Source organism: Equus caballus, chromosome 12 (assembly GCF_041296265.1).
Source record: "Equus caballus isolate H_3958 breed thoroughbred chromosome 12, TB-T2T, whole genome shotgun sequence".
Lineage (NCBI taxonomy): Eukaryota > Metazoa > Chordata > Mammalia > Perissodactyla > Equidae > Equus > Equus caballus.
The window spans coordinates 49,502,715-49,530,599 of record NC_091695.1 but is presented as its reverse complement, the minus strand read 5'-3'; the positions used below and the strand labels follow the sequence as shown (position 1 = coordinate 49,530,599).

Here is a 27,885-nt window from a genome sequence, read left to right as displayed (position 1 = left end):
CCCCGGCACGAAGGGAAGCACACCAGCACGGCGTCTTTGCCAAAGTTTATTTGGAAAGCAAAGAATTGAACAAAGGCTCGGAAAATAAGTATCCGCAGTGAGGAAACCAGGTTAGGAGGTGAGAAAGCTCAGAGGGTCAGCAGGGCGATGAGGAGGATGGTGGAGGGTGGGGCCTGGGTGGCTGCAAGTGCCCTGCTCACTCCTTCGATGGAGGCAGGGCTGCAGGGCCAGTGCCCTGGGGCGGCAGGCGCTCGCACTTGGTGTCCTGGCACAGGCAGCTCTCGATGTGCGTGTAGGTGTAGTCCCGCGAGCCGCCGCGGGGACAGTCCAGCACCACCTTCCGCTGGCTTGTGCGCCCCTCCTTGCAGCAGGTGCACCTGTGGTCCAGGGCCTGGGCCTCGGCAGAGTACCTGGGGGAGGGCCACAGTGAGGGGCCACTCCCTCCTGGAGGGGGCAGCCTCCCCTTCCCCTCCCCCACCCCTGGCCACTCGTGGCCTGGGACTCACATGGCGAAGGTCCCGCATGACCCGGAGCAGTAGTTCATGGTCACCAACTTGCTGCAGCCGGCATGTGAAATTTCCTTGGTAACGGGGATGGTGGAGCAGGGGATCCTGGTCTCATTGCGAAGGATGCCTGGAGGTGAGGAGGTGGAGGCTCTGTGGCGGGGTCTCCACACTTCAAGGGGGCCCACCAGGTCTCCCTCACTGCTTCCTCTCCCGTCCCCAAGTGCACCTCGCCTGGCCCTCAGGCGCCCTCTAGGGAGCTGGGCACCCCTGGTGATGCCCTCAAACTCCTCACTCTGCTGAGAGAGGCACAGAGGGGACAGGGCTCCCAGGGCACCATCCCGTCGTGCCTTCCTCCCCACAGGGCGGCCTGGGTTTAGCCCACCCACCAGGCACTGCCTCGGACCCCAGGAGCAGCCCAGCGAGCGTTCTGTACTCACACTTCCTGCAGCAGCCGTTGGGCATGAGTGTGACGGAGCCCTGGAGGAAAGGAGGATGAGCATGCGCCCCCGACCTTCCCCCACCTCTGAGCACCCCCTCCAGCCACAGACATGGGAAGGGGCTGTTTCTGCAGAAGGGGTCCAGGCCAGAGGCCACTGTCCCAGCACTGGGGCTTCAGCCCCACGGTAAAATAGGGGACACCCACTCCCCGGGCTCGCTCACCGGGAGGCAGGCGCTGGCGTCAAATTCCGGGCAGGTGATGTTGGAGATGGACGAGATGAACTGGTTGTGGATTTTCATGCAGCTGAAGAAGGTGCAGTTGTTGGTGGGGTCCCTCTTTCTGTCCCCGGGCTGTGGGGCAGAGGACAGCGTGGTGAGGGCCCGCAGGAGGCCCACCCTCGGAGGCCCACCCAGAAAGACAGACTGGAAACACCTGGAAGGTGCCTGACCAGCCAGCCAAGTGTGGATTCTTGGGCAGGAGGCCCAGCCTGCAGGCCCAGAGTCACAGGGAAGGTGACACCCAGGAAGGGCCCAGGGGCAGCCACCAGCCTGTAGTCCACAGACGCGTCCCCTTCCTAAAGGTCACCTTTTCTGGAAAAATGGTCTTTGCAGCCATACTTAAGATCTCGAGATGAGATCATCCTGGACTACTGGAGGGGGCCCGCAATCCAATGACACAGAGACAGAGGAGTGGGTTGTGTGAAGACAGGCAGATACTGGAGTGATGCAGCCAGAAGCCCAGGAAGGCCTGGAGCCCAGAAGCTGGAAGAGGCAGGAAGGACCCTCCCTGGGCCAGAGGGAGCGCCGCCCTGCCCACACCTGGGCCTCAGACTCCAGTCTCCAGGATGGGGCGGGGTGGGGGTGGGGGAATCCTGCCTGTTGTTTCAGCCCCCAGTCTGTGGTCCCTTCTAGCAGCCACCCAGGACAGTGGCACAGAGGACTCAGCCAGGGGCAGCGGGAGTTGTCCCAGGCCGTGCCCTCAGCCCCAGGCCGGCCCTGCCGTGGCATGAGCAGCCCTGAGCAGGGGATTCGCGCACCTTCAGGATGTACTGCCCGCTGGGCTGGTTGATGATGCAGTGGGTCTGCTCACACTTCATGCAGCACTCCCCAGGGGCCTCCACGAGCTCATAGCCCTACGAGACACACGGCTCAGGTTGGCGAGGGAAAGAGGACAGGAGCTGTTGGAGCCGGAACCCCACTCCTGAAGGGAAGTGATGGGGCAGCGGCTGCTTACGGGGCTGCAGGACGTGCTGCAGGGCACGTGGGTGCAGGAGATGACGTTGAGCTGCGTGGTGCTATTCCTGCTGCCGGTGCACACGCAGTCCTGGCACTTGGAGGAGTAAACTGGAGAGCCGGGCTGAGGGCACAGGGAGGGGTGAGTGAGGCTGGGCACCCTCCACGCCTCCCACCCGCCTCGGGGAGTGCAGCTCCCATCCCAGAAGGCTCTGACAGTGGGAGACAGGAGCTGGGTGCCCCGTGCCTGGCTAGCACAGCGTAGCCCCCTGAGCAAGCCCTCACAGGCACCCCAGCTGGCCAGTGAGCCTGCCCAGGACCCCACCCCTCCTCACCCACCTCCACCTTCCGTTGTCCCAGCCCAGGGCTCACCTGGTACTCAGCATTCCCGACAACACACACATTCTTGGGCACTGGGGAGAAAGAACGGGGGCCGCAGTCAGATTGCCCTGCCGGGCCCAAGGCCACACACAGCTGGTGGATGGGGCAGGAGCTCAGGGCCGGCGTTGGGGCATCAGACATGCAGAATGAGGCCCCCCAGGAAGGAGCCACTTCACCTCACCTCCCCACTCAAGGCACAGCGAGCCCCAGCCCCAGGGCCTCCTCCAGCCCTGGCCCCTGGGCACCACTCACCACACGAGTAGAGGGGGCAGCACCTTCCGGGCACCATCTCGCTCTTCAGCTCGAATCCCAGGGAACACTCAGGGGGCTTCTCCCTGCACAGGCTGGCATTGCACTCTGAAGAGGGGAGGAAAAGCGATAATAAGCAGGGCTCCTTGAAGGCTGCGCCCCGCCACTACCCACAGCACAGGGTGGGGCCTGGGGTGTCTGTGGGTACGAGCACAGCCTCCAGGCCCAAGCACAGCCTCCTCCTACAACACCTACTCTCAGCGGGACACACCCTGCGCCTGCTGCTCCCCAACTCCCCAGGGAGGTGAAATCATCACGGGGAACTTGTTCGGTGAATCCGGGGGACCCAGGAGGGGACAGGCGCCCAGGGACCCAGGCTCGGCTCCCCTCCCCCGGGCGTGGCCTTACTGCAGGAGCTGATGGTGCAGCAGGTGTCAGTGGGGTTGACCTCCGTGACCAGGTAGGTGCCGTCCTCCTTGCACTCAGGCAGGGGCTTCTGGCTGCACTTCCTGGGCTGGCAGACGATGCCTCTTCCACCCTCCAGGCAGACGCAGTCCTTACAGTCGAACTCAAAGCGCTCCCCAAACTGTAGGAGGAAGGGGGTGAGCAGGGAGAAGAGCGGCGGCCTCGCCACGGGCCGGGGCTGCGGGAAAACCTGTGCCCTCCCACCTCTGAGCACACGGGGCAGGTTCTGGCCCAGGACAGAAGCCCTCATTCAGGGCCACACCACTAATATCACGACCGTGACCTGCTCACCAGTATTTGCCTAAATCACGTGGGCCTGGCTCGGGGCAGACACACCACAGGTGTCTAGAGGGTTGATGAAACATAGAACTAAGGAATCAACCATGGGTGGGAGACATGACAGTGCAGTGGCTACGATATCATCTCAGGTCCAGACAGAGCATCGCATGAGCAATGGGTGGGTGGTGTGGACGGGTGGAGGATATGTGGATGGAAGAATGGAGGGAAAGACAGAGGGTCAGATGGTTGGCTGGATGGAGGGAGACACAGACGGATGGATGGATGGAGGGATGAACAGAAGGATGGAGGGATGGATGGAGGGTCAGACAGAGGGATGGAGGGGTGGCAGACAGAGAGACGGGAGATGGAAGAATGGATAGAGGGGCAGAAGATGGAGGGATGGGTGGAGGTAGCGACAGGGCAACAGACGGATGGGTGGGTGCATATCGTGCTAGCTCAGCCTTCCAGGACTTAAATGCCTCATTACTCAGTCTTTGAGGCTCCCAGGTTCTCGAGTCCACCCCACCCACCCCCACAAAATTCAGGGTTTGTGGGAGAATCCTGCCCCAGCACCAAGGAGGAGGGCCGACCTTTCTGGGCACGTCATCAGGTCCCACACAGCCTAGGAGGAGAGAGGAAAGGAATCCTGTCAGCAGAGTCTCGGTGCCGCAGGAGCCAGGCTCAGCCTCGCAGAGGCAGGAGGGAGGCACCGAGAGCAGGCAACGTACCGCAGAACTCCACGCAGACATCAAAGCCGGGGGCGTAGCTGGTGGTGCCCTCGGGGCAGAAGCAGCCTTCCACCAGGCCTGTGTCCTTCCGCAGCGAGGAGCTGGAGGGGTGGGGGGCTTCGTGAGATGGGGGTGTGGACGGGCTGGGGAGCAGGCATGCTGGAGCACCACGCCCAGACAGTACCACCCAGGGGCCAAGCCCACACATTTCCCAGCAGCTGACCTGGACCCGCAGGTGGGCTCCTCGGCAGGACCGCAGGCCCGGTACTCCCTGTGAGACGGGCACGTAACCGCTGTGGGAGAGAGGCAGCAGTCAGAGGGGCCGGAAATGTCGGAGGAGCCTGTGCATATCCCCCTGCCCCCCGACCAGTGACAGTCCTGCCCAGCCCCTCCCACAAAGGACCCACCCTCCCACACTGGCTGAGGGTGGCCAGCTGCCCGGTGCTGCCCGCCTTGGTCCCCCGTGCTGTCCCCAGCCAGGAGACCGGTGCCCAGTGGTGCTTAGCAAGGCTCGCAGTCCATCCAGCACCCCCAGCCCCTCCAGCCTGCCCTTCTTCCCCACCCCAAGGCTCAGCCTGTCTCCATGGGGGCCTGGCCACCACATCCTGATCTGGGTTCAAGCTGGCACAGTGCCCAGCAGAGCCCCGGCGCCCCAGCCCTTCTTCAGGACCCTCGCCCAGGGGCTGAAACACTGGGCACTTACGGCAGGCCCCCTGGGTGTGGTTCCGCCAGTCGATGCAGACGCCCTCGTGGGCACAGAGGGCCGCATATGTCTGCAGGCTGGCGCACTCCAGGCCTGAGTCGGGCACGAAGCAGCTGTCGAACACGCAGGCATCATAGTACTGCTGGGGGGGCACCAGGGCGTGGCACTCGGCAAACAAGCTGTTGGGGAGGGGTGTGGGTCACGCTTCAGCCGGTGCCACCAGGCTCTCTCACTCCCCACCACCCAGCCCCTCTGCCTGGGCTGCCCTCCTGGAGCTCAGCCTGTATCCCACCAAGGGGGCCGGCACAGTGGCCCAAGGATGAGGCCGTGTGGCCAGGCTCTCAGAGATGAAGGCGCCACATCTAAATGACCACCAGGTCCCAGGATCCCACCTCCAGCAACGCTGGCGGAAGGCCACCCAGCCTTGACTTGCATACCTCTGGGCACGAGGCGCTCGCTCCCGTGGATGCCAGCTTTGAGGGTGCCCCCTCTCTGTCTACACCCCAATCTGCCTCCCTGGTTCAGCCCTGAATGCTAGCTGCATCCTGGGTCCACTGGTCTACCCAAGGCTTCAAGCTCAGCCTATCCTGCACCTCCCAGGAGGCAGGAGAGATTCAGAATCAAAAGAGGCAGGGGGGTGTCTGACAAGGCAGCTCGGCCCCAAAGGAATCAGGAGCCTGAGCCCTAAGGCCTTCACCTTCCCAGCCCCACACTAGGCCCCCAGCCTTGTCTCCTCTGTGCAGACAGGGCCCAGGGGTGGGGGGTGCATAGAGAGGCGAGGCTGCTCCCTGAGTCTCTGCAGCTCTCTAGTGACGAGGCCACAGATGGGCCGGGAGCAGGGTCACCTGTCCTTGATCAGCTCGCAGAGGGAAGGATCACAGTTCTCAGGTGTGGGGGTGCGGCTGCTGGCTGTCGTGGTGGACGGGCGTGGGCTGGTGAAGCTGGAGTGGGGACAGTGTGGCTTGGAGGGGTCGTCCACCACCCACTGGTCAGCTGCGACCTCGCAGTTGGAGATGACCTCCCCACTGGGCAGCACGCAGTCATCCGAGGTGGTGTTGGTGCACGTGCCTGGGTTGGCGAGAAGGGCCAGGTTGTCCAGCAGACCCAGTGAGCGCCTGGGACCCCTCCCCTCCTCCTGCCCAGGTCCTCTGGGGACCAGCTGGCCAGCGCCGAGGGCACAGACTAGACTAGACTCCTATTGGTGTCCCACAGGGGCCAAAACAGGGATGACGGCCATGGGGCTCCAAGCAGAGGAGGAGGACCTCATCCAGGCTGGCAGGTGCCCACTCCCCGCCGGCCTCCCAGGGGCAGGGCGCAGGAGCCGCAGGGGGCAGGGGCTCACCACACTGGCCCTTGGTGTTGTTGCCAAACAGGCGGTAGGGTAGCCTGATGGAGAAGGAGAGGCCGTCGTAGGAGATGAGGGCGTCCAGCTCGGGGATGTCCACCACGTACTTGAAGCCCGACTTGTACACCTGCAGCCCGTACTTCTTGTAGGGCAGCGCCACGGACTGCTCGTTGACCTGCACCTGTGGCCGACACACCGGGGGTCAGAGGGCCAGCCTGGCAGAAGCTGGCCACTCAGCGGGAGGCCTGTCCTTCCCTGGCAGCCTGGACAAAGGACCCTTGTGTGTCTGAGGGATGGGGAGGCTAGGCTGTGCCTTCAGAGAGCGCCTGGGGCCACAGCACCCTCCTCATCAAACCGTGTGGTGGGGGTCCCACCCTTTCTCAATTCCTTTTCAGTGCACTAAGCAGACTTGTCCAGGCTGGTCCCAGGGGTGAGGACCCCAAGACTCTGGGCCCTGTGCAGAGGGTGGGGCTCCCCTGGCCATGGGAGCCAACCACTCCATGATGTGTGTGCACCTGTGCTTGGGGAGGGGGCTTCTGCCACAGAGACCTGTGCTCAGGGCGGGCGGTGGGGTCAGGAGAGGAGAGGTTGATGGGTCCCTGATGCCCCTGGTGGCCCTGTGAGAAGGGCTGCATGCGTCCCATGAGCACTGACCCCCTCCCAGCACAGCTCTGGGGGTGCAGCCCAGCCCCCACCAAGGGAGGGAGCCGTATGGGTGCCCCGCCGTGGCTGTGGGGCCCGCCAGCATACCTGCACCTTCAGGGGCAGCATCTGCACCGTCCTGAGCTGCACCTCCTGGCTCTCGTGGCGCACGATGAGTGTGCGGGGGCAAGACACTCGGTCGGTGACATCACAGTGGTAGTTGTCGATGTAGACCCCGAAGTTGTCCACGGTGGGGTTGACCTCCTCCACCAGCACGTACGTGCAGTTGCCCTGGTAGCTGTAGTAGAGCCCGTCGAAGGTGGTGTAGTGCGGGTCCCCCCAGCCTGTGCAGTAGCCTGTGGAGGGAGCCCGGGTGAGCCGGGGGCAGAGGGAAGGTGGGACCAGGGGGGAGGGGACAGGATGCAGTCAGGAGCTCAGGGAGGGTGAGAAGAGCAGGGAGGAACCTAGGGATACAGAAAGTCTGGTCTGGGACAGGCGGGGCATCTGGGCTGGGGAGATGGGGGTCAGCGTCTTCCAGCCCCCAAAAAGCATCTCCCCACACAGCCCTCAGCGGCTGTTCCTTCTGCAGAATGGGGCCTGGCTTTGGAGTCAGAAGGTCCAGGTTCAAACACCAGCTCTGCCCCTATAACCACAGAGGTGCCGGCGCTCCACCAGGCACACCCCTCCCCCTGCTCAGGTCCCCTCGAGAGGAGGAATGAGCAGGGCCATGGGAAGCCCTTCTGAATGTGTGCTTGGCCCTTGGTGAGCTCGGCTGTCAAGGCTGTCACGTCCAACCTGGGGTCTGCACCGGAAGACCTCAGGCCTCACAGCCCCCGCCCACGGAAGGGAGGAGGTGGGGGGGGTCCAGCCACAGCGTGGGCTTACAGTCGCACTCCCAGTGCCAGCAGCAGCCGTCAGGGTCCAGGACGCGTACGGGCTTAAGGTTGTTGGAGCAGGTGGGCATGGGCGGGGGCTCGCACTCCACCTGCACGATCTCCACTGTGTTGTCGTGCTTGCATGTGGCCATGGTGCAGTTGCAGAGCCACCACGTCTCGTTCTCCTGAGGGCGGGGAGGGTGCAGGGTCAGGGGGACAGGCCCCACCACCCGGCCCACCGAGGACACTCTTGTGAGGCCCCTGCTTGTGAGGCCCCGGGGTGAGTACCTAAGAGCCCTCCCCAGGAGGCTGGAGGCCAAGGGCGGCTTCAAGGCCACCATGTTGCAGCAAGAAGGGCCTGGGTGAGACAGTGGGATGCCCTGGCAGACCCTGTGTCTGAAAGGCAGCTTGAAGCCGCAGCCCTACTGGGGATGGTGAAGGGCATGGGGTACAGTGGCATCTTGGGTGACCAGCAGGAAGACAGCGCCTGGGGCATTGAAGGCCTGGACGGTGGGGACACAGCCACCCACAGCCCACTGACCTCTCTGGGAGGATCAAAGTCAGGGCACCCAGGGCGCTTGGTGGTGGCTGGCGTGCTTGATGTTGTGGACAGCGTGGGCGTTGGCGTGGGTGTGCTGGGCGTTGGGGAGGGGGTGGACGGGCAGGACCAGTTGAAGAATTGCCAGGAGCAGTCCAGCGAGCAGTTCACGAAGTAGCAGGTGTCCCCGTGCCTGCCGTTGTACACCACCTCGCCTGCAGGGGGAGAGACCAGTGCCTACGCCATCCAGGCAGGGCTGGCCGCCAGTGTGCACAGGCGGGTCCCCACCCAGGCCACCAGAGGGGAGCCCCCCACCCCTCTCCCCCTGACTCGTGGCTGCAGCAAGGTGGGGCTGGCCACGGAATCAGCTCTCCCCACGCAGCACCCAGCTTCCCTAGCAAGCTCCCGGTTTAGACCTGAAACCCGACTCCTACCCTTAGAAAACCAGAGCTCAAAGTCCCACCCAGCATCCACTGTCTGAGAGTCAGAAGGAACAGCCTGTGTACCTGGGCAATAGGCCGTGTCGTTCAGAAAACAGTAGCACTCGCTGCAGTGGGTGGTGCTCACGCTGGTGGTGGTGATGGTGCTTGTGGTGATAAGCGGGGTCGGGGTAGGGGTGGGCATGCTGGTGGTTGAGGTGCTGGTGGTTTGTGGTGTGGTCGAGGTCAGGGTGGCGGTCTCAGTGATGGTAGTAGTGGTGGTGCTTGTGATTTCTGTGATGGTAGGAGTCGGGGTGGTAGTCTCTGTGGAGGTATTGGTGATGAAGGTAGGGGTCGAGGTTGGGGTCTCAGTGGTGGTGGTGGTGGTGGTGGTGGTGGGAGTTGGGGTTGAGGTGTCTGTGGTGGTGGGGGTAGATGTGGGGGCACACAAGCAGCAGTAGACGTTGATCTCGTAGTTGAGGCAGTAAGGCATGGGAAAGGGTCCCCCTGGCTTCTGGTCTTGGTTTTTGCACACCAGTCCAACTGAAGTGTTGCACACCACCCTTTGTCCAAGCTGTTTGATGGGAACATGTGGATACTTGGTGGCTCTGCAGGAGATGTCGGCTGCCCAGCCTGATCCACAGACGTCTCCAATGGGTTCAAAGTCTCCACCCGGTTTGGGAAAGGGTGTCTTATGAGAATCCAGCCAGCCAGTCCATTTGCAGTCAGCCACACACGGAGTGGTGACAGTGCTCGAGGACAGGGTGCTCGTCGTGGTGGGGGTTGGTGTTGAGGGCTCTGTGGTGGTGGTGGTGATGATGCTGGGGGTCTCGGTTGAGGTCCCTGGGGTGGTGGTCGTGGTGGGGGTTGGGGTCTCAGTGGTGGTGGTGGTGGTGGTGGTGGGGGTCGGGGTTGAGGTGTCTGTGGTGGTGGGGGTAGATGTGGGGGCACACAACCCACAGCAGTAGACGTTGATCTCATAGTTGAGGCAGTAAGGCATGGGGAAGGGTCCCCCTGGCTTCTGGTCTTGGTTTTTGCACACCAGTCCAACTGAAGTGTTGCACACCACCCTTTGTCCAAGCTGTTTGATGGGAACATGTGGATACTTGGTGGCTCTGCAGGAGATGTCGGCTGCCCAGCCTGATCCACAGACGTCTCCAATGGGTTCAAAGTCTCCACCCGGTTTGGGAAAGGGTGTCTTATGAGAATCCAGCCAGCCAGTCCATTTGCAGTCAGCCACACACGGAGTGGTGACAGTGCTCGAGGACAGGGTGCTCGTCGTGGTGGGGGTTGGTGTTGAGGGCTCTGTGGTGGTGGTGGTGATGATGCTGGGGGTCTCGGTTGAGGTCCCTGGGGTGGTGGTCGTGGTGGGGGTTGTGGTCTCTGTGGTGGTGGTGGGGGGGGGGGTTGGTGTTGAGGGCTCTGTGGTGGTGGTGGTGGTGATGACGCTGGGGGTCTCGGTTGAGGTCCCTGGGGTGGTGGTCGTGGTGGCGGTTGTGGTCTCTGTGGTGGTGGTGGTGGTGATGGTGATGGTGGGGGTCGGGGTTGAGGTGTCTGTGGTGGTGGGGGTAGATGTGGGGGCACACAACCCACAGCAGTAGACGTTGATCTCATAGTTGAGGCAGTAAGGCATGGGAAAGGGTCCCCCTGGCTTCTGGTCTTGGTTTTTGCACAACAGTCCAACTGAAGTGTTGCACACCACCCTTTGTCCAAGCTGTTCGATGGGAACATGTGGATACTTGGTGGCTCTGCAGGAGATGTCGGCTGCCCAGCCTGATCCACAGACGTCTGCAATGGGTTCAAAGTCTCCACGCGGTTTGGGAAAGGGTGGCTTATGAGAATCCAGCCAGCCAGTCCATTTGCAGTCAGCCACACACGGAGTGGTGACAGTGCTCGAGGACAGGTTGCTCGTCGTGGTGGGGGTCGGTGTTGAGGGCTCTGTGGTGGTGGTGGTGATGATGCTGGGGGTCTCGGTTGAGGTCCCTGGGGTGGTGGTCGTGGTGGCGGTTGTGGTCTCTGTGGTGGTGGTGGTGGTGATGGTGATGGTGGGGGTCGGGGTTGAGGTGTCTGTGGTGGTGGGGGTAGATGTGGGGGCACACAACCCACAGCAGTAGACGTTGATCTCATAGTTGAGGCAGTAAGGCATGGGGAAGGGTCCCCCTGGCTTCTGGTCTTGGTTTTTGCACACCAGTCCAACTGAAGTGTTGCACACCACCCTTTGTCCAAGCTGTTTGATGGGAACATGTGGATACTTGGTGGCTCTGCAGGAGATGTCGGCTGCCCAGCCTGATCCACAGACGTCTCCAATGGGTTCAAAGTCTCCACCCGGTTTGGGAAAGGGTGTCTTATGAGAATCCAGCCAGCCAGTCCATTTGCAGTCAGCCACACACGGAGTGGTGACAGTGCTCGAGGACAGGGTGCTCGTCGTGGTGGGGGTTGGTGTTGAGGGCTCTGTGGTGGTGGTGGTGATGATGCTGGGGGTCTCGGTTGAGGTCCCTGGGGTGGTGGTCGTGGTGGGGGTTGTGGTCTCTGTGGTGGTGGTGGTGGTGGGGGGGGTTGGTGTTGAGGGCTCTGTGGTGGTGGTGGTGGTGATGCTGGGAGTGGGGGTTGAGGGCTCTGTGGTGGTGGTGGTGGTGGTGGTGATGGTGGGGGTCGGGGTTGAGGTCTCTGTGCTGGTGGTGGTGATGATGGTGGGGGTCGGGGTTGTGGTCTCTGTGGTGGTGGTGGTGGTGGTGGTGGTGGTGGTGGTGGTGGTTGGGGTCGGGGTTGAGGTCTCTGTGGTGGTGGGGGTAGATGTGGGGTCACACGGACAGCAGTAGACATTGATCTCATAGTTGATGCAGTAAGGCATGGGGATGGGTCTCTCTGGCTGCTGCTCTTCGTTTTTGCACACCAGTCCAACTGAAGTGTTGCACACCAGCGTTTGTCCAAGCCGTTTGATGGGAACATCTGGATACATACTGGCTCTGCAGGAGATGTTGGCTGCGCAGCCTGATCCACAGACATCTCCAATGGGTTCAATCTCTCCACCTGGTTTCGTAAAGGTTGGTTTACCAGAATCCAGCCAGCCAGTCCATTCACAGTCAGCCACAGACGTAGTAGTGGTAATGGCCGTGGACGTGGTAGGTATAGTGGTGGGAGTCGGGGTGGAGGACTCTGTAGAGGTGGTGGTGGTCATGGTGGGGGTCGGGGTTGTGGTCTCTGTGGTAGTGGTGGTGGTGGTGGTGGTGGAGAGGACAGACGTCGTGCTGGTGGGTCTAGAGGAGGTTGAGGGTGTAGAGGGGCACCCACAGGTGTTGAAGTGCTGCACCACCGTCCCGTTGGGGCCACATAGCTCCCAGTAGCAGAAGCAGCCGTCCTGGGTGTAGTTGAGAATCTTTCCTGGGGGACAGGAGCGAGGCTGACGCCAACACTTTGGGAGCAAGACTCACAAGACCCCCCCTCGGCCTGTCCTAAGAAGGGAAAGGAGGGCTGTCCCCTGTCTCTGGCAAGCCCCAAAACAATGCCCCATCGTGATGCCTCCCCAGAACCCTAAGGGCCCCCATCAGGATGGAGAAGCTGGGTCACAGGAGGGCATTTGCCACGGGGAGCATCAGGATGGGAGCCCCAAGCGGCTGCTGCCCAGCAGGCAGCTCTGAGCCAGGAAGGGCCCCCGGGGTCCACGGGGCGGAGGAGGAGACTAAGTGCCCAGGGTCCAGGGACAGGGCAGCCACCTGTTCTTCTGGGTGGGGCCAGGCCTGCCGCCTCAGGGGCAGCCGCAGAGGGCAGCTTACCTTCCTTGGGCTGGCAGATGACCTTCGAGGACTTGGTGCACATGCTGGAAGGCAAGTGCTACAGCTTCAGATCCCAGGAAAGGAGGAAAGTCGCCTCTCCCCCCAGGCTCCACCTTCCCTGCACGCCGGAAGCCCCATGCCCTGTGCACACCCCTGATGCCACACCCCCGATGCCACACCCCTGAGGCCGGCCAGAAGCCTAGGCCACGGCCCCAAACACCCACCCCAGGGGAGCCATGTGCTCTAACTGTACAGAGTGGGTACAAGGTGAGGTAGGCAAAAGCCGGACACAGAAGGGAGGAAGCGCAGAGAAGGAAGGCCCGTCTCTCACCGGGAAGGGGACTGATCCCCACAGCCTGGCTCCTGTGTGTGAGCATGCGCGTATGCGTCCATGCACGTGTGCACCCATGGGTGTGCGTGTGCGCCTTTGCATGTGAGAGCATGTGTGTTGTGTCCACTTCTGTGTATGTGAACACTTTGTGTGCCTGTGCGTGGGTGCATGGATGTGAATGCTCATGGGTGCATATGCACCTGTGCGTGTGTGGCCATGTCACAGGCGCATGCGTGTGAGCACGTGCGTGTGTGCCTCTGTGTGTGCTGCCCTCCACGACCTCCCCTATGATGTGAGCCTAGGTACCAAGACTGGCAGATGTCATCCGTGGGAACGGACGCTCCAGGTGGGTAGCGGGTGTCCTCGATATAGCAGCCACATTTGTCTCTTGTGACGCACTTCTTCAGGTCCTCGTCATAGATGGGCCTGTGCTTAGGGCACCGGGGGTAGCAGCCTAGTGGGCACAGGTCACAGGGCTTGGACCATGGTGGAGGACCCCATGTCCACCAGAACCCACCATGGGCCCCACTCTGGCAAGTCCTTCTCTGCAGGATGTCCCTATGGAAAGGCCAGGGACTGGGAAGGCAGGGACCTGCATCCCCTCAGCTGGGCCCTGCACACTGCCACAAGGCCAAAGTGACAACTAGGTCCTGCCCACCTGCCGAGGGACAGCCAGGCCCTGCCCAGCCTCCAGGTTGCACCCTGGGCCCCTGACCTGATGTCCCTCCCACGAGGTAGGACGCTCCCTCCCCAGACTTCACGGCTCAGTCCTTCATGTCGCTGGTTCTCAGATCAAAGGCATGGAGTGGCCTCCCAGACCCACCTCTGAAAGCCCTCGCCCCCTCGTCCTGCTCTGCAGGTCCCATAGCACTCTCTGCTCCTGGCAACACCCGGTGCCTGTTAACCTGCTTCTTTTCTGCCTCCCCCCGAGAGGGCAGGTTCATAGCTCAGTCTCCAAGCCCACTGTGCAATCAACAGACCCTGCAGAAATTGAACCTGGCCCACCCTGAGACTCGGGGTCTCCAGCCCCCAGAGAGCCACTCTCAGGTTGACCACAAGGGTCTCCAGAGGAGACTGTCCTGCAGCCCCAGGCCAGCAGGGCAGGGCAGGCCACTCTCACCCAGGAGGCCCCGCTCACCCTCAAGGTAGGACATGGAGATGCTGGAGTGGATGCCATTGATGGTCCTGCAGGTCTCCAAGCTGGGGTGCCCACAAGGCTCGTAGTGCCACTCACACTCGTGCGGGGGGTTGTAGTAGTCGCAGAATATGGCTGGGGAGGAGGGAGGTGAGGTCAGACTCAGCGAGTGCCGAGGCCAGGTCGGGGGGACGGGCCGGGAGGGGCCAGCTCCCTCCTGCCACCCCAGGCAGCACAGTGGCCCCGAGGAAGGACACTTGGATCCTTGGGTTGGGGGAGGCGGGCAGGGGACCACATACACCCCATCCCTTGCAGGGGTAAGGAGTGCCACCTGACCCGCTGGCACCCAGGCCCAGGACGGGTGGACACTCACGGCACAGGTCCGGCGTCCTCCAGAACACGCAGGCCCCCTCCTTGGTGCATTCCTGGGCGTAGGCGGCCACGGCGGAGCAGAAGCACTCACAGTCGCCACCCGAGTCGCAGGAGCACGAGTCGTAGACACAGGCCTCGTAGAAGGGTGTGGGGTCCACCTGGGGGAGAAGCCACCATGTGCCCTGGGCCCATGCTGCTCCATGAGGCCAGGCCTCCCCCTGCGGCCAGAGGACCTCAGGACCCAGAGACCAGCCCCACTCCTGGGACAGGGGGCGGTCACCCAGCACGAGCTTCCCAGGCCTCCAGTGACGCTGACGGGTGAGGTCCAGACACGGTTGGCCAACTCTGGCCACACAGACCCTCAGCGCCTCGGGGTCTTCTGCCGTGAGACAGGCCACCCTGCACCTGCTCCCTCGCCCCCACTGCCTGGAGCTGAGGACCGTCGGGTCTTAGGTGCTGTGTTCTTTCTTTCTCCCTCCTGGAAGGTACAGGAGGCTGGGGGTTCAGCCAGAGTTCTCAGAGAGAAAGCTGGACCTCTCATCGTGTGTCCAAAGGACACGGAGGATGGCGCTAAAGCTGGAGTTGACATAGCCGAGCCATTCCCAGTGAGCACGTCAGGCGGGGAGATGCTGCCCACCCACAGCCACTCCCGTGCCCGCCGCCTGCACCACCCCCCCCACCTTGCTGTGGCAGGCGCTGAAGACCGGGCTCTTGATGATGCTGCACTGCTTCTCGGCCCAGGAGCGGCGGTGTGGGTTCAGGGTGCACGGCTCGAGGGTGGCGCTCACGTCCGGGCAGGTGGGGGTCTCCTTCCAGCTGTTCCCGAAATCCAGCTCACTCTCCACCACCATGTGGTCCCGAGTGGTGAAGTCATTCTTGGAGCGCTGGTCGAAGTTCCCACACAGGCCGCACACAGTGCCCTGCGGAGACCAGAGAGCCAGGGGCTTCGTGAGGGGGCTCGAGGGAGGGAGAGGTACGGCCCCGCTGTGCCTGGGAGGCCCAGTGTGCGTGCAGGACCAGCCCTGCAGAGGCCTGGTGGGCAGGGGAGGCTGCATACCTTGTAGGAGGGGGCCAGCTTGATGAAGATGGTGGTCCTCTTGTCCCAGATGACGATGATGCCGATGCTGGCCTCCACCACCAGGTACTGGCCCACCTCCCGCGTGGTGTAGGCCACATGGTGGCCCACGTCGCGCTGGATCACCACGCGGTGTTTGTCCTCCAGCTTCAGCTCTGTCCTCTGTGCCCAGGGGAGAGGCCCGGTCACTGGCCAGGTCCAAGGGTCCCCAAGGACCCTCACATCCCTGGGGATGGGCAGCACTCACCCCGATGAAGATCTTGATGGCCTTGGAGCAGGTGACGCCCGTGGTGCCACACGGGACATTTTCGGTGATGATGCTGAAGGAGCCCAGCGAGGAGTTCTGGCCGCAGTAGTCCTGGGGGCCCACAGTGGGGTATGAGCCAGGCCAGCCAGGCCACAGGTGACCCCCCCACCCCGGGAGCCCCACCCCAGCTGAGCCTCAGCCCCTCCTCTGTCAAGAGGGGATAACCATGCCACATGTGGGACCTCACCAACCTTGCACAGCCCTCAATGCACGCCCACACCCCCCATGCACCCAAGGGAGGGTCACAGGATGGGAGCATGGAGGAAGGGCTGGCCCCTCACACCCGCAGGAGCCTCCACTGAGAGCAGCTCAGGGCCGGCAGAGCATGGACATGGGCAGGTGCAGGCCTTGGCGGTGCCCTTGCCTCACCTGAACGGCTACGTAGGAGCAGTTTCCATCAAAGTTGTAGTACTTCCCATCAAAGGTGATGTAGTGGCCGCTCCCATGGATGACACAGGTGCCGTGGCACACAGACTGGGTGCACGCCCAGCGTCCTCTCTGGCAGGTGCTGAGGAGAGCAGGAGAGGGGACTGGAGGCGCCACAGGGCCCAGGGCCTCCCAGCCCTGCTCAGAGGGTGGCTTGGCCGAGCCTGTGGAACAATGCAGACACCTCCCCAGGCAGCTCACACACAATGCCTGCAAACCCGCACCAGCCCAGCAAGTGCCACCCCAGTGCCCCTCCCATTCTGGCCAGGGCCTTGCCCACCCGGTGGAGGTGCACATGGCCCTGCAGGACCCGGTTGGCCCGATGGGGAACAGCCCCAACCCTCTGCCTGGCCTCGAGGACACGCTCCAACTGGAGGGCAGCCGGGCCAGGCCACTCACCAGGTGTTGCAGTCCACCTTGATCTTGTCCCCGCGGGAGAAGAAGCCCTTGTTGTGCACACAGGGGCAGTCCTCCTCCACAACGCAGCCGCCTCGGCCGTCATCGATCAGCCCCTCGGGGCACACGCAGCCGCTCACACACTCTGTCTGGTACTGTGGGGTGGCCGCGGAGCGGGGTTCAGGCATTAGATGCCAGGCCCGGCATCTTGGCTGCCCTTGGCTGGCCCCCCCTCTGACACTGCAGACTCCTCTTGTGTCCCCCACCCCCACCCCCGCCTCCACCCCTTGACCCCTTATCCCTCTGTCTGGCCCACCCCTGGAGCCCTTCTTCCTTGGACACCTCCACTACTGGGCAGGGAGACACGTGAGTGCTGCCTGCCAGGGGCCCTACACTGGCCCCTGTGACCCCAGCAGGCTAAGCGGAGCCTGCAGGCCGCCACCAGGCCCCAGGGACAGGAGGGGTCAATGAGCCTCATGGGTCCTCAGGAACTGGCAAAGCAGCTCAGGGTCAGGGCGGGAGTTTGGCTGAACCCTCCCCTCCACAGCCACCCCAGCTGTGCCCTCTCCTCCCTGGTTGCCCCGGCAGCACCCTCCCCTCCATGGCAGTCCCAGCACGCACGTGTCCTGCAGCCAGCGTCTGGCAGCTGAGGGGGCGGGGGTTCCGGATGGTCAGCGCGGTCTGGTTGTTGCAGTCAATGTGGATCTTTGGGGCTTTGCAGGCTGCAGACAGAGGAGCCACCCCAGCTCAGCTGAAGTAGGCGGCTGGCGGGCTCAGGCAGGAAGGAGAGGGGGTAGGGGGAGCAGGCTGAGGGGCAAGGGGCAGGAGGCCCGACCTCAGGCCACATTCACTTACCCTCGCCAATCAGTTTGACTGGATTGCAGTGCACCCTCCCGTTGCGGCACACGCTGCAGGGAGAGTGGGAAGGTGAACGGGGCCCTTTGAGGACAGGCCCAGAGACTCTGTGGGGCGGGGCGGGGATGGGGGCTCCCCCAGGTAGAGCTGGCCCTGCCCGCCCCCGTGCCATCCTTCCTGGCCCCAGCCCACTCACCACCGCTCCTCCTGCCTCAGGACCACCTCCCCCGCCTCCAGGTAGAGGCCTCGGTGGTAGCAGGAGCACTTAGCCAGGGGCACACAGCGGCCCTTCTCGTCCAGGAAGGTGCGGTCGGGGCAGCCGCAGCCGTCCACGGGCGCGAAGCCCTGGAGGCAGTGGGCGTCGGCCTCGGACAGCGAGCGGCAGGTCTGCTGGCAGGTGGTCAGGTTGTACAGGAAGATCTGCGAGTTGGGGCAGGAGCCCACGTCCTTGTCTGCAGAGGGGCAGGGCCAGCGTGAGGGCGCAAGGGACGGCCCCAGCCACGTCCCCGCAGGCGGCCAGTGGAGCTGTCATCCTGGGGCCGCCCCAGCTGAACAGGTGGCCCGCCCCACATGCCTCCCTGTCCAGGCAAACGGGCAGCGGCCACAGTTCGGACCCCTCCCCACAAGCGGGGAGCAGCCGAGCGCCGGTATCCCGCCTTCTGGGCAGAGGAAGCTGGAAGCTGCGTCACCCGCTAGCAGTGGACCGATCCCTCTCCCTGGACTCAGGGTGAGCTGCCACTGGGGACAGGGGCTGAACCGAAGGCCGAGCCCCAGCCCCCCGCCCCATGGAGAAGCCAGGACCCCGAGCCCAGGACGCCGGCAGGGGACGGCACTCACTGCAGACGTTCTCCCGCCAGCCCCGCAGCGTGACGCCCTTGGCGGCACAGGCACGGGCGTAGGAGGACAGGGCGGCGCACAGACACTCCTCGTTGTTCTGGCAGTTGCACGTGTCGTACTTGCACCTCTGGGGGTAAACCGAGGCAGGGCAGTGAGGGAGGGAGCTGGGCTTGGGGACGCACACACGTGTGCAAGCACTCCTGGACACGCACGAGTATATGTGCACCCACACATATACACATGTGAGCACGCTTAAACTCCCACTTCCACAGGTCCAAAAACATAACACACTCACACATGCATGCCTACACATGCATGTACACATACACGGTGCACAGAGACACATGTTGTTTACACGTGTGCACACAAACACATACGTGTATGCACACTCACACACATGCTTACACGCACACACACTCAGCAGCCCCTAGCGAGAACCTCACAGGCAGCCAGTCAGGCTCAGCCAGGTGCACTGGGCACACCTTCCTGTCACGGAGCAGGGGTTGGGGAGGGCAGGTGCGGGTCCCACCCACCTTGTAGTACTCAGCCGGGTCCACAACCGAGTGACACCTGCCGAAGGGGGACTCCGTCTTCCTCAGCAGGGAGCACCAATGCTCGGCATAGTTGGCTGCAGAGGCCGGTCAGAACCTCAGGGGTGGCCCCTCCAGCAAGTGCCCCGAGTCTGGCTGCTTGGTGGCCCAGGCTGGAGCAGACACTGTCCCCACTGTGGACTGAGCCGGTCCCCCTCCAGGCCAACTCAGTGCAGGACAGTGCCTCTTACGAGACAGGGGCGCCCACCACCCACCCTCTCTGCCTCCCAGGACGAGCTAGGCAGCACAGCGGGTGGGAGGGTATCCTGTCATGGCACCAGGCCAGTCGCTGGAGGAGGGCCACCACCCAGCCATTGGCAGGTCCAGTACCTCTGCCAGGTCACTTGGTGGGCTGCCATCATGGGCCACCATAAACCAGACATGTGGCAGAAAGCAGCAGGCGGGCCCCGAACGGGGCAGGCCATCTCACCTCCACCCACCCCCACGTCCCACCGGGAACCCTATCTGCCTCACCGCTCTCGATGTTGAGGGAGCAGGGGTCGTCCAGCCAGTCCAGCTTGTCGGGGCAGCTCGACTGGACCTTCCAGGTGTTGGCGAAGCTCGCCCCCGTGGCCTCCACCAGCCCGCCAGCCGTCTGGAAGTCATCGCCCTCCAGGCCATTGAAGTTCCCACAGAGGCCTGAGGGGCCGAGGGACCAGGTTGGGAAGGGCCTGGCAGGGTAGGCCCCACGTGGGACTCTGTCGCGGGAGCAGGCAGGGCCACTCACCCTGCACGCGGCCCTGGGCGGCCTGGTCCAGCGTCAGGAAGAGCTGCATGACCGGCACCAGCTGGACCTGCATCCTGAGGCCGAAGGCAGTGTTCACGATGAGGTGATGTGAGGACGGTTGGAAGATGGAGAAGCTCGCTGCCAGGTGGAGAGGGGAGGGCATTGTGGGGTGGTGAGGGGCCGCTCGGCAGGACTGCCCCAGGCCCGCCACCTTCAGCAAGCCGGTCTGGTGCTGCAGGGGGACCGTCCCCCTCCCTACCTGGGCCCCGGCCCATCACTCACCCGTCACATGGGGCAATTTCACCTGCAGCTCGTTCAGGAGCACAGTGCCATCCGACTTGAAGACCACCACCTGAGGGAAAGGCCAAGGGACGGTGGGGCTAAGGGCCATGGAGCCCCCGGGGGTGCCGGCAGGGCAGGGGCGGGGTACCCACGTTCTGCTTCTTGTCGGCCAGCAGCACCACCGTCTTCAGGCAGGTCTGCTTGTCCGTGGAGCCGCAGACGGCCAGCTCGCCCAGGAGGGCGTAGGAGTCATTGTGGTCGCTCTGCGGGGAGGGCGGGGGTGCTGAGCAAGGCTGGGGTGGGGGGAACCAGCTCCCCACCCACGCCCACCTGCCTGCCGTGCCCACCTACCTTGGTCAGCACGTAGTAGCAGTCCCCGTGGAAGGTGTACCTCTTCCCGTCAAAGGTGGTGATGTGGGAGCCGCCCTCCAGGGCACAGGACCCGGGGCACGGCCGGTCTTTGCACACCCAGCGGCCGGCATTGCACACGCTGCAGGCAGTGGGGCCCAGGGTCAGGACCAGCTACTTCCCCTAGGCTGCCGGGCCCCCAGCCCAGATCCCCAGGACCCCCCACAATCTGGACCCCAGCCCCGGCCCCCGGGACCCACCACTGCTCGCAGTCCTTGGTGATCTTCTGGCCGGGCGCGTACTTCTGTCCCTGCAGCTTGCAGTGGCACTGGCTCACGGGGATGCAGCCGCCGCCCGCAATGTCATCGTACACGGTGCCTGGGACAGTGCCGGGCGGGGCGTTACACTCACTGGCCTCGGAAAGTGCCAGATTCCCCACAATGGGGCTGCCATTGCCAAAGCCACAGCCGTGGGACAGCCTCCGGAAGATGCCGGAATCCCCGAGGGGGGGCTGCCAGCCAGGCCTCCCTCCCACAAGCACCTCTGGTCCTTTGGGCAACACCATGGTCCCCACAGAGTGTCTGGTCAGGGACATGCCATGGGGGCCTGAGAGTCAGGCCCCTTCCCGGGGTCCTACAGGCTCCATGGGCCGGACAAGAGAGGGTCTGTCAAGGGGTGACAACCAGGAAGGTTCCTTTCCCACAGACTCCCAGAAGCCGTCATCGTGTGTGAATGAGGTGGGAACTTCAGCATTTGTGCCCTTTCTCCCTGTACCTCGTCCCTCGATTTCAGTGGGGTCACCGTTCCTCGCTTCCTGTGCCATTGCTGCCCCCACCACCCGGCACCACCATCCCAGCATGGCTCTCCCCCTGGTGCAGCAGAAAACCCAAGGCCACTGGTCCCAGCGCCCTCAGGTGAGGGTGGGCTGTATCAGAGCACCACCCCTCCTGCCCCCGCATGCCCGTGGGTGCCCCAGCGCACACCTTCAGGGCAGAAACAGCCGTCCAGGCGGTGCTCCTCACACAGGCTGCTGACCTCCAGGTGTGAGCAGGTGTCCATGCAGGGCGAGCCACTCTCCAGGTAAACCATGTTCCCGGGGCAGCTCTTGGCTAGAAGGGCAAAGGACGGCCCCTGAGACGTGAGGCACTTATGCCAAGGGTGGAGGGCAGCTGGTGGGGGAGGGGAGAGGCTGGACCTGCCCGTGGGGTGCACCCAGAGGGCTCTAGTCTCCCACGCAGGCGGTTTCTCCCGCCCACCCCAAAGCCAAGGCCGCCTCAAGGGTGGGCAGAGATGTGACTCCTGATCCAGGGCACCAGGCTGCCCTGCCCTGGGCCGGCAAGGCTGCAGTGCTCCCTGTGGATTGGTGGATCATCCCTCATGTGCCCCTGGGTCCCCGCCCTCCCGATTCATGCGCGTGGCGCTTACGACAGAGAGTGGCCGTCCTCCAGTTCCCGGGGCGCCCGCCAGCATGCGAGCACTGGCGGGAGAACTCGGCCAGGGTGCTGCAGACGCAGGAAACGCCCGAGGGGCACTGGCAGCGGTCCTGCACACAGGCCCGTACGTACGGCTCCAGCGGCACCAGGCCCAGGCAGTCCTTGAAGGCCGCGGCTGTCAGCAGCTTCTCGCACTCGGCGCGCTGGTGGACAGACACGGGCAGTGGGAGGGGCTGCTCACGCCCTCCTCCCCTCCACACCGACGGGGGTCCCCAGCAGAGACCAGTGGGCACAGGGCCCTCTGAGGAGAGGGGTGGGCACGGCTCCCATAGGGTCCCCCTCCCCGGGAATGGCTCCTCCCCTGGGCAGGGGTCCCCGGCCAGCCACTCACGTGCTCAGAGCAAGACTCAGGGGTCTGCCCCTCCTCTGGGTCATCGCACACCACCTCGGGCTTGTTGATCTTCTGCATGTTCCCAAACTGGACAGCACTGAAGAGCATGCCTGTGGGGGGCACAGCCGGTCAGCGAGGGGCACCCGGGAGTCTGCACACACCTGCCCCCTAAGCCCCCGAGGAGGCCCTCACCATCAGACAGGAACTCGGAGTAGCTCTGCAGGCCGTTGTAGTCCCCACAGAGCCCGCACGTGTGGTTCTGGAATTTACTGTCCAGCTCCAGCTGTCGGGGGAAGAGAGAGCAGGTGAGCAGCCATGGCCAGGCAGCACCTGCAACTTGTTTGAATGGGTGTAGCAGGAGGGCTGTGGGCAGCCAGGGGGTGTCCTGGCATCACTGAGGACCAGGAGGGGATTGGGAGATGGGGAGGGCTGGCCCACCACCCGAGGCCCCAAGGGTGCCTTTCTGGGTGGGCTGCCTGGCCCCGCCTCGGCCCCCAGCCTTCTCCACCAGCAGACAGGCTGCTCCACACTCCCAGCCCACCATGGACCCCGCTCTTGGTGAGGATGGGACCACTGGCAACCCACTGCTCCCCTGGAGTCCCAGAGCTCTGATGGAGTCCCCTCGGCCCCCAGGGCCCTGTGGCGCTGGGGCGGCACCCACCATGAGCGAGTCCTCCCGGTCCCACATGAGGGTGAGGCCGGCACGGGAGTAGACCTTGGTGTAGGCGTCGTTCCTCTCGATGAGCAGCCCGGGGCTGTAATGCGGGGTGCTGACCCTGGGGGGGCAACAGGGTCACGAGCCAGCCCACAGAGCCGCCCAGCCAGGCCCAGGGGTCCCGCTGCCCAGAAGCGACTGAGGCTGTGCATCATGTGGGCTGGGATGGCCTGGCCTCAGCCTCTCAGCCAGCCCTGCCTGGCCAGCTCCCACCCTGTGGCCACGAAAGGCCTTGTCCTCCCTCTCGGGGGACTTGAGCAGTGACCAGAGACCCTCTCCACCTGGGCTGGCCGGGCTCCTTCACAGGAAGCCACACCCTGCCTGCCGTTCTCCATCTCTGCACCCCTCCTCTGGGTCTGTCCTGGGCAGAAGCCCCACGACAGCCCTGAGAGTGGGGAGGGGCTTCTCCATCCACCGCCCAGGGTGGGCCCTGGCTCTGTGCTCACCCCAAACTCTGCCTCCGTGGGCCCTGTACCCACCCCCACCCTGAGACTGGGGCTGGCTGCCAGGGCTGCAGCCTCTAGGGGAAACAAGATCCCCTGGTGCAGGGAGAAGGCGGACCACGCAGGTGGGGAGCCGCCAGGCAGGAATGCACTTAGGCTCCATTGTTCCGGACACAATGGGGAACAAAGGCTGGGGTGGTGGGCTGGGGGCCCCCAAAAGCCCCCCGCTGCAGGGCATCTGTACCTCTAGCCTGGCACAGCAGGGCATAGGGCCTCCTCCCCAGAGGCTGCCAGGCCACCCCCACCAGGATGGCCACCTGTCCCCCATGCATGCCCAGAGCCTGGTGGGCTCTGAGCCATGGGCTGCGAGACTGTGGGAGAAATAAAACCCCTTCCCTGGTCCCTCACCCATGGGGCTCATCAGTGTTTGCTGAATGAATCAGTAACCTGAAGTGAAACCCCGGTGTTCTCCTTAGCCATGTGCCAGGGTGGAGAGGGGCTTGTGGGGGCTGGCCAGGCTCATGCTTGCTCACAGAAGCCACGGGGCCCCCTGTCTAGGATGTGGGGGGACGCCGCCCGACCGCACTCACTTAGCCCCATTCAGCACAGCCAGCTCGGGGGTGAGGTAGACCGTGTCGTCCTTGACGGTCAACAGGATGTACTCGACCTGGGGGTGGCCACCCTTGCGGCCTGGGCCCCGCTTCAGGTGCACAGCAAACTCCTTGTAGGTGTCACGGCAGTCCGAGGCGAAGTTGTAGTCGCAGAGGCCGGGGAAGCGGAAGACGTCACCATCGAAGGTCTTGTAGTGGAAGTCGCCCCAGGTGCTACAGACATTGTGGCCATGGTTGCGCGTTCTGCCCTCTGGGGAACAGCGGGACGGAGCGTGAGCCCCCCAGGCTGCCCTCAGGCTCGTCCCCAGGCCCCAGCCCGGCCACCGCCCTCAGGACCCTCCAGAGGCAGCTGAAGCAGCTCAGGTAGTCCTGCAGGAGGGGCCTCTGCTACACTGTGGTCACCTCGCCCGCGGTCTCAGCCCCCAGAAAGGACGTCTCCAGTGTCGCGCCCTTGCACCCCGGCCTGGTGTGGCACATGGCCATTGGCCCAGCAGGCAGTGGGGGCAGGGGTCTCTCAGGTTCCCTGAGTGCCCTGTCCACCTGGCCCAGTGCCACCCAGCACCCCATCACTGCCACACTCCATCCACTCCATGCCCCACCCAGCCGCCTCTCATCCATCAGAAGGGCAGTGCTGGACCCGTCCGAGGGTCCCCACTTTGTGTCCATCCATTTGGGTCCAGGGCCCCCCGGTGGCTTTCTCACGCAGCCCTGCGGGATAGAGATGTCCCCATCCCACATTCGGTCTTCTCTGGCTGAAGCCACCTCTCCGGCTCCTCAGAAGTGGCCATCTTGGCCTTGCCCCTCCCAGGGTCCCTTGGACTGGCCTCCCCCACACCCACGGACGACAGTCTGGCGCAGGTGTTTCCACCTGGTATCACCCCCGGGAACGCTCTGTGCTGGCGATGGCTTTCAAAGGAATGACGGGAGCCCAAGACCACCTGTCCTTTCCTCCCTGCCTCCTTCTTTCCCTTGTTCCCTTCCTCCTTCCTTCCTTCCCTCCACCCAAAGTCAGGAGGGGTGGGGGCTGCAGGAAGCTGGACCCAGCCTGTCTACCCCAGAAGATGCCAGGCTGCCCCAAATGCTGGCAGAAGAGGATCGCCTCCTCCTCCCAGGTAGGACCGTCTGCGCTGGGCTGCCCCGGATGTCCTGTACCCTCAGGTCGTGCTGCCCATAGCGCTGCCCGCTGCCCCTCACCTTTCTGCAGCTCCTCGCCCCTGGCCAAGGTCAGGGCCAGGCAGAGGGCCACTAGGCGGGCTAGTGGCAGCCCCATGGTGGCTCAGAGGCTGGTGTGGGAGAGCAACAGCGGACAGGTGTCCAGGCCTTATATGCCCCGCAGGGCCATCAGAAGGCAAGAGGGCAGGGGAAGGGCGAGGGGTGGGTGGGGCCTTAGCCAGATTATAGAGAAATCAGCTGTGGGGTCCTCCCCTGGGCCGTGAGGAAATATTGACTCAGGTTAGCTGAGGTTTATGTTTTTATTGCTGCCTAGGTAAAGGTGACCTTCTCAGGATGCTGAAAACCCAATTACCCCAATTCCGACACACACCCAAGGTAACTTGAACTTCGGAACTTCGTCCCTCCCCGCTATAAGCGGGACCAGGCTCACGGGTGGGAGACCCTGCTGGAAGCCCGTCCTGTAGGTTGCTGTTCCCCAGGGCCCCCAGCACACCGGGTCCAATGCCCCACGGAGCTTGGGCAGCACCAGCTGCTTGGCCTGGTTGGGAGATTGCCTGGGCCCAGCCTCCCTCACCAGGGGTCCTGCCCTCCCTGCACCCAGTCCCACAAGGCAGGGAGGGTGTGGGCTCCTGTGGGGTCCCGGGGGCCACCCTGTCTCAGTGTGGGCTCAGCTCTGGGCCCATCTTGGCTGGCGGCTTACTGAGCTCCATCAGGGGCCCCCGGCTCCAGCCCACCCTCTAATCCCCTCCTTCCCCCAAGAGGAACCAGTCCCTGGGTAACATGTAATCAGAACTTGGGGAACCCAGCCAGGGGACGCTTTATGGAATCAGTCCTTGGGGCCACAGGGCAACTGGCTCAAGGCCACAAGTGGCCATCCCGTGGGGAACAGGGCCAGGGTCTCAGACATGGCCACAAGCATGCACAGGCCTCAGGGCTGCTGCTGGTAGGGAGGCGGCCCCGACCCCGAGCACAGGCCCTGCCCACCCCCAGCCTCCCCAGGATGTGTGGGGAGAGCGGAGTGCTGGCCACAGGGTGCTGGAGGGCAGGGACAGCCTGCCTGGGCTCCCCGGGGCCACACCTCTCACGGTAGGAGGGTCCTGCCCCAAAGAGAGGAGTTGTGGCCTCTGATGAATCTCAGACCCTCGAGCTGAGCCCAAAACCTGTCCGGAAATGCCCTGAGGAATCATGGTGTGGCGTTTGAACTTGTACCTGCCCCAACCTTGGAAGCCACTAGCCATGGCAGCCCTCGCCGCCGCCCCCCCCCAAGAGAGTGACCAGCCCAGGAGTGCACAGGCAGGCCCCACCGTGCACCAGGTGGGTAAACTGAGGTCTGGGGGCTCCCTTCCCTACACTTTCTTCCTCCAGAATACAGACATGCATCCTGAATTGTGATTCTGACATTAGCAAGTGAGAGAGTGGACAGCAAGCTCAGATAGTGGGGGAGGCTCGAATTCCAAAACAGTGGTCCCCAAGTTTCAGGGGCAGGGGTGAGTGGGAAGGGGTTCATCTCCACAGTAATGGAGACCCTGGACAAGGGGGACGCACAGGGGATGGGGGCATGGGACGCAGGGGCAGTGACCAGAAGCAAGTACGAGCTGAGATCAGAGCCCTGGCCTGGCACCCCCCGGGCCATCCCTGAGCGCTGTGCCTGAGCCTCTGCTGACAGGCCTTCCAGGCCACAGTGACAGTACCCAGGGCCAAGAGGCCTCTCACGCCGCCTGACAGTTCCCAGCAGTTCCCGGCAGGGCAAGGACATCAAGGGGCGAGTCCCCCAGGGTCTGAGAGGGTGACCAGGACCGAGGGCCCTGAGCCAACTACTCCCAGGATGTACCCCTCGTCCTGTGCTGCTGTGCCACCAGCCCCAGGCCAGGGACCGTCCTCCCCGCAGGGACCCAGGGACCTGGGCGCGTGAGGGATTCCAAGTGGCCCAAGCCAGGAGGAGCAAGGATTAGGAAACCAAAGCCACCGGGCCAGCATTATGCCACTTCCCAATGGGGCCTCCACAGGCTGGCAGTGAGCCCTGGGGAAACTCAGGAAGGGGCCCCCTCCAGGGCCCCAAGGGGCAGAGATTTGCCATGCCAGGCTCCCTTTGCCCTGGTGGTGATCAGAGGAATCTGGGCACCCAGGATGCTCAGCACAGCCTCTCCGCCCTGGGTCCAAGAGGCGGGGGTCTTCCATGGGATTGAGAAGGTGGGATCTCCCCTTGGTTAGAGAAGGTTGGATCTCCTCTGGCACAGAGAAGGTAGGATCTCTCCTGGCATTGAGAAGGTGGGATCTTCCCTGGGACAGAGAAAGTGGGATCTCCCCTAGGATAGAGAAGGTGGGTTCTCCCTGGGATAGAGAAGGTGAGATCTTCCCTGGGAAAGAGAAAGTGGGATCTACCCTAGGATTGAGAAGGTGGCATCTCCCCTAGGATTGAGAAGGTGGCATCTCCCTGGGATAGAGAAAGTGGGATCTCCCCTGGGATAGAGAAGGTGGGATCTCCCCTGGCATTGAGAAAGTGGGATCTACCCTAGGATTGAGAAGGTGGCATCTCCCCTAGGATTGAGAAGGTGGCATCTCCCTGGGATAGAGAAAGTGGGATCTCCCCTGGGATAGAGAAGGTGGGATCTCCCCTGGCATTGAGAAAGTGGGATCTACCCTGGGATTGAGAAGGTGCAGTCTCCCTGGGATTGAGAAAGTGGGATCTCCCCTGGGACAGAGAAGTGGGATCTCCCCGGCATTGAGAACATGGATCCTTCCCAGGTCTGGAGGCTGAGGTCCTCTCTGGGGTCTGAGAAGGTCAGCCCTATTGCCCCTCTGGGTGAGGCGGGGTGGTGACCCGAGACCCAGAGGTCTGATTCTAACACCCCCTTGTCACAGAG

General features: G+C 63.6%; 1 protein-coding gene across 1 annotated transcript; it reads right to left on the bottom strand.

Moving 5' to 3' along the window:
• Nucleotides 1-30: 30 nt before the first annotated feature.
• On the bottom strand, nucleotides 31-25,161 carry LOC100629567 (mucin-2). Its single transcript, XM_070229185.1, has 47 exons — nucleotides 25,043-25,161; nucleotides 23,828-24,098; nucleotides 22,741-22,855; nucleotides 22,272-22,362; nucleotides 22,080-22,189; nucleotides 21,681-21,891; nucleotides 21,239-21,364; nucleotides 20,516-20,633; nucleotides 20,259-20,397; nucleotides 20,060-20,170; nucleotides 19,908-19,977; nucleotides 19,626-19,763; nucleotides 19,373-19,537; nucleotides 18,842-18,936; nucleotides 18,309-18,435; nucleotides 17,668-17,923; nucleotides 17,472-17,524; nucleotides 17,238-17,338; nucleotides 16,620-16,771; nucleotides 16,164-16,302; nucleotides 15,735-15,845; nucleotides 15,470-15,649; nucleotides 15,093-15,332; nucleotides 14,414-14,570; nucleotides 14,044-14,175; nucleotides 13,212-13,359; nucleotides 12,575-12,618; nucleotides 10,690-12,182; nucleotides 8,889-10,302; nucleotides 8,386-8,597; nucleotides 7,855-8,029; nucleotides 7,078-7,325; nucleotides 6,325-6,508; nucleotides 5,828-6,050; nucleotides 4,983-5,161; nucleotides 4,503-4,572; nucleotides 4,280-4,380; nucleotides 4,142-4,173; nucleotides 3,216-3,393; nucleotides 2,811-2,915; nucleotides 2,550-2,590; nucleotides 2,179-2,301; nucleotides 1,982-2,077; nucleotides 1,167-1,295; nucleotides 944-983; nucleotides 507-633; nucleotides 31-410 (listed from the first exon to the last, which is right to left on the bottom strand). Exons 1-47 carry the CDS (start codon nucleotides 25,116-25,118, stop codon nucleotides 197-199), a joined length of 9,060 nt encoding a protein of 3,019 aa, XP_070085286.1. The 5' UTR covers nucleotides 25,119-25,161; the 3' UTR covers nucleotides 31-196.
• Nucleotides 25,162-27,885: the final 2,724 nt, after the last annotated feature.